Raw genomic sequence first — 9,692 nt, forward strand, 5'->3', positions numbered from 1 at the left:
TCCCCCCATGTCGTCCTGTCCCCCCCATATCCCCCATGTCCCCCCCATGTCCCCCCGTCACCCCATGTCCTGTCCCCCCCATATCCCCCATGTCCCCCCCATGTCCCCCCGTCACCCCATGTCCTGTCACCCCCATGTCCCCCCCATATTCCCCATGTCCTGTCCCCCCCATGTCACCCCCATGTCCCCCCATGTCCTGTCCCCACCATGTCCCCCCCATGTCCCCCCATATCACCCCCATGTCCTGTCCCCCCATATCCCACCCATGTCCCCCCCATGTCCCTCCTGTCCCCCATGTCCTGTCCCCATCATGTCCCCCCCATGTCCTGTCCCCCCCATATCCCACCCTTGTCCCCCCCATGTCATCCATGTCCCCCCCATGTCCTGTCCCCTCATGTCCCGTGTCCCCCCCAATATCCCCCCATGTCCTGTCCCCATGTCCCCCCATGTCCTATCCCCCCCATATCCCCCATATCCCCCATGTCCTGTCCCCCGTGCCCCCCCCGCCCCGTTCCCGCCTTTTCTCGCCCAAACCCGCGCTCCGCCGCTCGAAGGCACCGCCCACCGTGACGTCACCGCCGCTTCCGGCCAGCCTGGCGCCCGCTTCCCGAGCTCCGCCCATCAACCTTGGCCCCGCCCCCTCCGCGGCGACACCGCCTCATCCTCCCCTTCGGCTCCGCCCCCTTCCTCCGGCCACGCCCCTCGCTCCCCCCCTTCCCGCGAAACCACGCCCCCACCCCCGCCCCTCGCTCCGCCACTTCCCGCGAGGCCACGCCCCTAACCCCACCCCCTTCCTCCAGCCCCGCCCCAGACTCCGCCCCCTCCCCCGGCTCCGCCCCCTGGTCCGTCAGCGGATCCTCCCGCCCGGCGCCGCCGCGTCCGGGACTCCCGGAGCCGGGACCCGAACCCCGGCCCCCCCGGGACCCGAACCCCGGACCCCCCGGGACCCGAACCCCGGCCCCCCCGGGACCCCGGCCCCGCCATGTGGCTGTTCTCCCGGGACCCGGTCCGGGATTTCCCGTTCGAGCTGGGCCCGCCCGAGCCGGACCCCGACCCGGCCCCGGCCCCACCGGCCCCGGCCCCACCGGCCCCGCTGTGGCGGCAGCTGCGGGGGCGCCGCAAGGTGAGCGCGGGGGGGGGGGGGCGGGTCACGTGTCCCCCGTGTCCGTGTCCCCCCGTGTCCGTGTCCCCCTGTGTCCCCCCATCCCCGTGTCCCCCCGTGTCCCCCTGTGTTCCTGTCCCCCCGTGTCCCCCCGTGTCCGTGTCCCCCCGTGTCCGTGTCCCTGTTCCCCTGTCCCTGTGTCCCCCGTGTCCCCCCGTGTCCGTGTCCCCCCGTGTCCCCCCGTGTCCGTGTCCCCCTGTGTCCGCGTCCCCCTGTTCCCCGGTCCCTGTGTCCCCCTGTGTCCCCTTGTGTCCCTGTCCCCCCGTGTCATTGTCCCCCCATGTCCCCCCCGTGTCCGTGTCCCCCTGTTCCCCCGTGTCCGTGTCCCCCCGTGTCCCCCCGTGTCCCTGTCCCCCCGTGTCCGTGTCCCCCTGTCCCCCCATCCCTGTGTCCCCCCATCCTTGTGTCCCCCCGTCCCCCGTGTCCTGTCCCCCCGTGTCATTGTCCCCCCGTGTCCCCTGTGTCCTGTCCCCCCATCCCTGTGTCCCCCGTGTCCCCCCATCCCCATGTCCCCCCATCCTTGTGTCCCCCCGTCCCCCGTGTCCATGTCCCCCCGTGTCCCCCTGTGTCCGTGTCCCCCGTGTCCCCCCATCCCCATGTCCCCCCATCCTTGTGTCCCCCCGTCCCCCTGTGTCCTGTCCCCCCGTGTCATTGTCCCCCCGTGTCCCCCTGTGTCCGTGTCCCCCTGACCCCCATCCCTGTGTCCCCAATCCCCCCATGTCCCCAATGTCCTCATGTCCCCCCGTGTCCCCCAATCCCCCCCACGTCCCCTACAACCCATCCCCCGGTGTCCCCCCATCCCCGTGTCCCCCTGTGTCCCCCTGTCCCCAATGCCCCCTCCCCATGTCCCCCCAGTGTCCCCAATCCCTCCTGTGTCCCCTGTTGTCCCCTGCGCCCCATCCCCGTGTTGTCCCCCTGTGTCCCCCCATCCCCGTCCCCACATTATCCCCACACTGTCCCCACACTGTCCCCACACTGACCCACTGACCCCCCATCACCCCACTGTCCCCATGTCCCCACTGTCCCCATGTCCCCCCATGTCCCCACACTGTCCCCACTGTCCCCATGTCCCCACTGTCCCCCCATCCCCCCACTGTCCCCGTTGTCCCCACACTGTCCCCCCTGTCCCCATCCCCCCACTGTCCCCCTGTCCCCATGTCCCCACTGTCCCCATTGTCCCCACACTGTCCCCATGTCCCCACACTGTCCCCATGTCCCCATGTCCCCACTGTCCCCCCATCCCCACACTGTCCCTGTTGTCCCCATCCCCCCACTGTCCCCCTGTCCCCACTGTCCCCACTGTCCCCCCATCCCCACACTGTCCCTGTTGTCCCCATCCCCACACTGTCCCCACTGTCCCCACTGTCCCCACTGTCCCCATGTCCCCATTGTCCCCATTGTCCCCACTGTCCCCATGTCCCCACTGTCCCCATTGTCCCCATGTCCCCACTGTCCCCACTGTCCCCACTGTCCCCATTGTCCCCATGTCCCCATGTCCCCATTGTCCCCATGTCCCCACACTGTCCCCATGTCCCCATGTCCCCCCACTGTCCCCATGTCCCCATGTCCCCATGTCCCCACTGTCCCCATGTCCCCCTGTCCCCCTGTCCCCATGTCCCCTGTCCCCATGTCCCCATGTCCCCTGTCCCCATGTCCCCTGTCCCCTGCGCAGGCGGACGGGGCCGCGGTCTCGGTGTTCGTGCACAGCCTGGGGACAGGGGACAGCGAGGCCACCGCGCTGGCGCGGGCGGCGCTGAGACGGCTGCGGAGCCTGCGGCACCCGGACCTGCTGGCGTTCCTGGACAGCATGGAGGTGACATTGGGGACAATGGGGACATTGGGGACAATGGGGACAGTGGGGACAATGGGGACACCCGGACCTGCTGGCGTTCCTGGACAGCATGGAGGTGACAGGGGACAATGGGGACATGGGGACAATGGGGACATGGGGACAATGGGGACGATGGGGGTGATGGGGGCGATGGGGACAATGGGGACAATGGGGACATGGGGACATGGGGACACCCGGACCTGCTGGCGTTCCTGGACAGCATGGAGGTGACAGGGGACACGGGGACAGTGGGGACAGTGGGGACAATGGGGACAATGGGGGTGATGGGGGCGATGGGGACAATGGGGACAATGGGGACAATGGGGACATTGGGGACAATGGGGACAATGGGGGCGATGGGGACAATGGGGACAATGGGGACATGGGGACATGGGGACACCCGGACCTGCTGGCGTTCCTGGACAGCATGGAGGTGACAGGGGACACGGGGACATTGGGGACAGTGGGGACAATGGGGACAATGGGGACATTGGGGACATTGGGGACAATGGGGACATTGGGGACACCCGGACCTGCTGGCGTTCCTGGACAGCATGGAGGTGACAGGGGACACGGGGACATGGGGACAATGGGGACATGGGGACATGGGGACATGGGGACAATGGGGACATGGGGACAATGGGGACATGGGGACATGGGGACATTGGGGACAGTGGGGACAGTGGGGACATGGGGACAGTGGGGACATGGGGACACCCGGACCTGCTGGCGTTCCTGGACAGCATGGAGGTGACATTGGGGACAATGGGGACATGGGGGCGGTGGGGACAATGGGGACAATGGGGACATTGGGGACAATGGGGACAATGGGGACACCCGGACCTGCTGGCGTTCCTGGACAGCATGGAGGTGACATTGGGGACAATGGGGACATGGGGGCGGTGGGGACAATGGGGACAATGGGGACAATGGGGACATGGGGACACCCGGACCTGCTGGCGTTCCTGGACAGCATGGAGGTGACAGGGGACAATGGGGACATGGGGACATTGGGGACATTGGGGACAATGGGGACAATGGGGACAATGGGGGTGATGGGGACATTGGGGACAATGGGGACAATGGGGACATTGGGGACACCCGGACCTGCTGCTGTTCCTGGACAGCATGGAGGTGACATTGGAGACATGGGGACAATGGGGACATGGGGGACAATGGGGACATTGGGGACACCCCAACGTGCTGGTGTTCCTGGACAGCCTGGAGGTGACATTGGGGACATGGGGGACAATGGGGACAATGGGGACATTGGGGGACAATGGGGACGTGGGGGACAATGGGGACGTGGGGGACATTGAGGACATTGGGGGACATTAAGGGACAATGGGGACATGGGGACACACCAATGTGCTGCTGTTCCTGGACAGCCTGGAGGTGACACGGGGACATTGGGGACAATGGGGACATTGGGGATATGAGGGGACATGGAGGGAGTGAGGGGACACTGGGGGACATGGGGGAGACTTGGGGACATGGGGGGACACTGGGGGACATGGGGGAGACTTGGGGACATGGGGGGACACTGGGGGACATGGGGGAGACTTGGGGACATGGGGGGACACTGGGGGACATGGGGGGACACTGGGGGGACACTGGGGGGACACTGGGGACCCCGCGTGACCCCGCTGTCCCCAGACGGAGCAGAGTCTGTACGTGGTGACCGAGGAGGTGACGCCGCTGCGGCGCCACCTGCGGCTGCGCCCGCCCGCGGGGGACACGGGGCAGCAGGAGGTGGCCTGGGGGCTGCACCAGCTGCTGGTGAGGACCCAGGAGTGCCCCGGGGACCCAGGAGTGCCCCGGGGACCCGGGAGTGCGGGGGGACCCAGGAGTGCCCCGGGAGTGCCCCAGGGACCCAGGAGTGCGGGGGGACCCAGGCGTTCGGGAGGGACCCAGGCGTTCGGGAGGGACCCAGGCGTTCGGGGGGGACCCAGGAGTTCAGGGGGGATGCGGGAGTTCGGGGGGGACCCGGGAGTTCGGGAGGGACCCAGGCGTCCGGGCACAGCAGGTGGGTCCCTCCCAGGCAGCCGAGGGCTCGTTAATCACCCGCTAATTACCCGCAGCTGCCACTAATGAGACTCCAACCGTCCCCACCCGCACCTGGGGGATTGTTCCCCCGCCATCCCAGGGACCCAGGAGTGCGGGGGGGACCCAGGAGTTCGGGAGGGACCCAGGAGTTCGGGAGGGACCCAGGCGGGACCCAGGCGTTCGGGAGGGACCCAGGCGTTCGGGAGGGACCCAGGCGTTCGGGGGGGACCCAGGAGTTCGGAAGGGACCCAGGAGTTCGGGAGGGACCCAGGAGTTCAGGGGGGGACCCAGGAGTTCGGAAGGGACCCAGGAGTTCGGAAGGGACCCAGGAGTTCGGGAGGGACCCAGGAGTTCAGGGAAGGGACCCAGGAGTTCGGGAGGGACCCAGGTGTTCGGGGGGACCCAGGCGCCCGGGCGCCCCGCGCTCAGAGGCCCCGCCCCCAGACGGCGCTGCAGTTCCTGATTGGCTCCGGGCTGGCCCATCACGCGCTGGGGGTCGACGCCGTGTTCGTGGCCCCGGGGGGCGACTGGAAGCTGGGGGGGCTGGAGCGCGTGGCGCCGGCCGGGGAGGGGGCGGCACCCCCCGCGCCCCCCCGCACCCACCACCCCCCCGAGCTCGGGGACCCCGCGCGGGGGCGGGGGGAGCCCTGGTGAGCGGGGGATGGGGGGACATGGGGGGACATGGGGGTTGTGGGGATATGGGGGGACAATGGGGACATGGGGGGGTATGGGGACATGGGGAGGGAGGGACCCAGGAGTTCGGGGGGGACCCAGGAGTTCGGGAGGGACCCAGGAGGGACCCAGGAGGGGTCATGGGGATATGGGGACAATGGGGGACATGGGGGGATATGGGGGATGTGGGGACATAGGGATGTGGGGGGACAATGGGGGACATTGGGGGATGTGGAGACATGGGGGGACATGGGGGGATATGGGGGTCATGGGGATATGGGGACAATGGGGGACAAGGGGACTTGGGGGGATATGGGGACATGGGGGGGACAATGGGGGACATGGGGGTCTGTGGGTCCGTGGGTCCGTGGGTCTGTGGGTCTGTGGGTCTGTGGGTCTGTGGGTCTATGGGGTGGGTCCGTGGGTCTATGGGGCGGGTCTATGGGTCTGTGGGTCCGTGGGGCGGGTCCGTGGGTCTGTGGGTCCGTGGGTCCCGTCCATGGGTCCGTGGGGTGGGTCTGTGGGTCCGTGGGTCCCGTGCGTGGGTCCGTGGGTCTATGGGTCCGTGGGTCTATGGGTCTATGGGTCCGTGGGTCTATGGGGCGGGTCTATGGGTCTGTGGGTCTGTGGGTCCGTGGGTCTATGGGGCGGGTCTATGGGTCTGTGGGTCCGTGGGGCGGCTCTGTGGGTCCGTGGGTCCCGTCCGTGGGTCCGTGGGCCCGTCCGTGTGTCCCGTGCGCGGTCTGACGTGGGCGCAGGGCGGGCGACATGTGGCGCCTCGGCTGCCTCATCTGGGAGATCTTCAACGGGCCCCTCCCCCGGCCCGCGGCGCTCAGGGACCCCGGACAGGTGGGGACCCCCCAGATACCCCCCGACCCCCCCCGGGACCCCAAATACCCCCCGACCCCCCCCGGGACCCCCAACCCCCCCCGACCCCCTCCGCGACCCCCAGCAGGTCAGGGACCCCAAATACCCCCATGGGATTCCCCACCCGTCCCCGGGACCCCCCAACACCCCCCTCTGGGACCCCTCTGTCCCCATGTCCCCGGGGGGGCTGGTGGCCCCATGTGTCCCCATGTCCCCCCTTGTCCCCCCAGGTCCCCATGGGGCTGGTGGCCGCCATGTGCGAGCTGGTGTCCCCATGTCCCCATGATGTCCCATGTGTCCCCAGGTCCCCGCGGGGCTGGTGTCCCCATGTCCCCATGTGTCCCCATGTCCCCATCATGTCCCCATGATGTCCCCATGTGTCCCCAGGTCCCCGCGGGGCTGGTGGCCGCCATGTGCGAGCTGGTGTCCCCATGATGTCCCATGTCCCCATCATGTCCCCATGTCCCCCCATGTCCCCATGTGTCCCCATCATGTCCCCATGTCCCCCCATGTCCCCATGTCCCATGTCCCCAGGTCCCCGCGGGGCTGGTGTCCCCATGTGCGAGCTGGTGTCCCCATGTCCCCATGATGTCCCATGTGTCCCCAGGTCCCCCCATGTCCCCATGATGTCCCATGTGTCCCCAGGTGCCCGCGGGGCTGGTGGCCCCATGTCCCCATGTCCCCATCATGTCCCATGTGTCCCCAGGTCCCCGCGGGGCTGGTGGCCGCCATGTGCGAGCTGGTGGCCCCATGTCCCCATGTGTCCCCATGTCCCCAGGTCCCCGCGGGGCTGGTGTCCCCATGTGTCCCCATGTCCCCATGTCCCCATGTGTCCCCATGTCCCCATGTCCCCATGTGTCCCCAGGTCCCCGCGGGGCTGGTGGCCCCATGTCCCCATGTCCCCATGTCCCCATGATGTCCCATGTCCCCATGTGTCCCCATGTCCCCCCATGTCCCCATGATGTCCCATGTGTCCCCAGGTCCCCGCGGGGCTGGTGGCCGCCATGTGCGAGCTGGTGGCCGCGGAGCCGCGGCTGCGCCCGGGCCCGGAGCAGCTGCTGCAGCGGCTGCAGAGCCCCGGGGGCTTCCTGAGCTGCCCCTGGTGCGCACGGCGCAGTTCGTCACGCACTTCCAGGTGAGGCCTTCATCATCGTCATCGTCATCATCATCATCACCCCATCCCCCCCATCCCCCCCATCATCATCATCGTCATCACCCCATCCCCCCATCATCATCATCATCATCACCCCTATAACCATCATCATCATCATCACCCCATCCCCGCCATCATCATCATCATCACCCCATCCCCCCCATCATCATCATCATCACCCCATCCCCCCATCATCATCATCATCACCCCATCCCCCCATCATCATCATCATCATCATCATCATCACCCCATCCCCCCATCATCATCATCATCACCCCATCCCCGCCATCATCATCATCATCATCATCATCACCCCATCCCCCCCATCATCATCATCATCATCATCACCCCATCCCCCCATCATCATCATCATCATCATCACCCCATCCCCCCCATCCCCCCCATCATCATCATCATCATCATCATCATCACCCCTATAACCATCATCATCATCATCATCACCCCATCCCCGCCATCATCATCATCATCATCACCCCATCCCCCCCATCATCATCAGCATCATCACCCCATCCCCCCATCATCATCATCATCATCATCACCCCTATAACCATCATCAGCATCATCATCACCCCATCCCCCCCATCATCATCATCATCATCATCATCATCCCATCCCCCCCATCATCAGCATCACCATCATCATCATCACCCCTATAACCATCATCATCATCATCATCACCCCATCCCCCCCATCATCATCATCATCATCACCCCATCATCATCATCATCACCCCATCCCATCCCATCCCCCCATCATCATCATCATCATCATCCCATCCCCCCCATCATCATCATCATCATCATCACCCCCATAACCATCATCATCAGCATCATCATCATCATCACCCCCATAACCATCATCATCATCACCCCATCCCCCCCATCATCATCATCATCATCACCCCATCCCCCCATCATCATCATCATCATCACCCCATAACCACCATCATCATCATCATCCCATCCCCCCATCGTCATCATCACCACCCCCATAACCACCACCATCATCATCATCATCATCCCCCCATCATCATCATCACCATCATCACCCCATCCATCCCATCCCATCCCCAGATCATCATCATCACCATTGTCATCATCTTCTTCATCATCATCATCATCATCACCCCACCCCACCCCATCCCCTGGTGCGCACGGCGCTCTTCATCGCACACATCATCATCATCCTCATCATCCCATTCTCATCTTCATCCCCATTCCTGTCCCCTCATCCTCTTCCTCTCATCTTCATCCTCATCTTCATCCCTGTCCCTGTTCTGTCTCTCTGTTCCCATCCTCGTCTCATCCATCCCTGTCCCCATTGTCCCCAATGTCCCCATCGCCCCCATTGTCCCCAATGTCCCCAATGTCTCCATTGTCCCCAATGTCCCCAATGTCTCCATTGTCCCCATCACTCCCATCACCCTCATTACCCCCCATTACCCCCCATTGTCCCAAATGTCCCCATCGCCCCCATCGCCCCCATCGCCCCCATCGCCCCATTGTCCCCAATGTCCCCATTGTCCCCGTGTCCCCCTGCAGCTCCGTGACCCCGGCGAGCGCCGCGAGTTCCTGCAGGCGCTGCCCCCGCTCCTGGACTCGCTGCCCCGGCCGTTCCTGCGGCACAAGCTGCTCCCGCGCCTGCTCGAGGCCCTGGAGACGGGGACGGCGGACGCCAGCGCCCTCCGGCCCCTGCTCAAGGTCAAGGTCACCCCCGGGTCACCCTGGGTTACTATGTGTCACCCCCGGGGTCACTGGGGGTCATTGGGATCATGGGGGGCCCTGGAGACGGGGACTGCGGACGCCAGCGCCCTCCGGCCCCTGCTCAAGGTCAAGGTCACCCCGGGTCACCCTGGGTCACCCCGAGCCACCCCTGTCACCCCTGGGGTCATTGGGGGTCATTGGGATCATGGGGGGACATGTGGGGCCCTGGAGATGGGG

General features: G+C 66.2%; 1 protein-coding gene across 1 annotated transcript; it reads left to right on the top strand.

The window, feature by feature from the left end:
- Positions 1–837: 837 nt before the first annotated feature.
- On the top strand, positions 838–9,452 carry SCYL1 (SCY1 like pseudokinase 1; the record flags this gene model as incomplete). The annotated part of the gene is given in 8 exon segments (XM_082076798.1): positions 838–1,123; positions 2,835–2,975; positions 4,650–4,772; positions 5,484–5,689; positions 6,470–6,560; positions 7,559–7,676; positions 7,679–7,713; positions 9,294–9,452. Coding segments are annotated over 8 exon segments (1,014 nt in total), but the record flags the coding sequence as incomplete, so codon positions are not given.
- Between the last annotated feature and the right edge of the window lie 240 nt (positions 9,453–9,692).

This window comes from Streptopelia decaocto (genome assembly GCF_964273445.1).
Source record: "Streptopelia decaocto genome assembly, contig: HAP1_SCAFFOLD_2242, whole genome shotgun sequence".
In the NCBI taxonomy this organism is placed as follows: Eukaryota; Metazoa; Chordata; class Aves; order Columbiformes; family Columbidae; genus Streptopelia; species Streptopelia decaocto.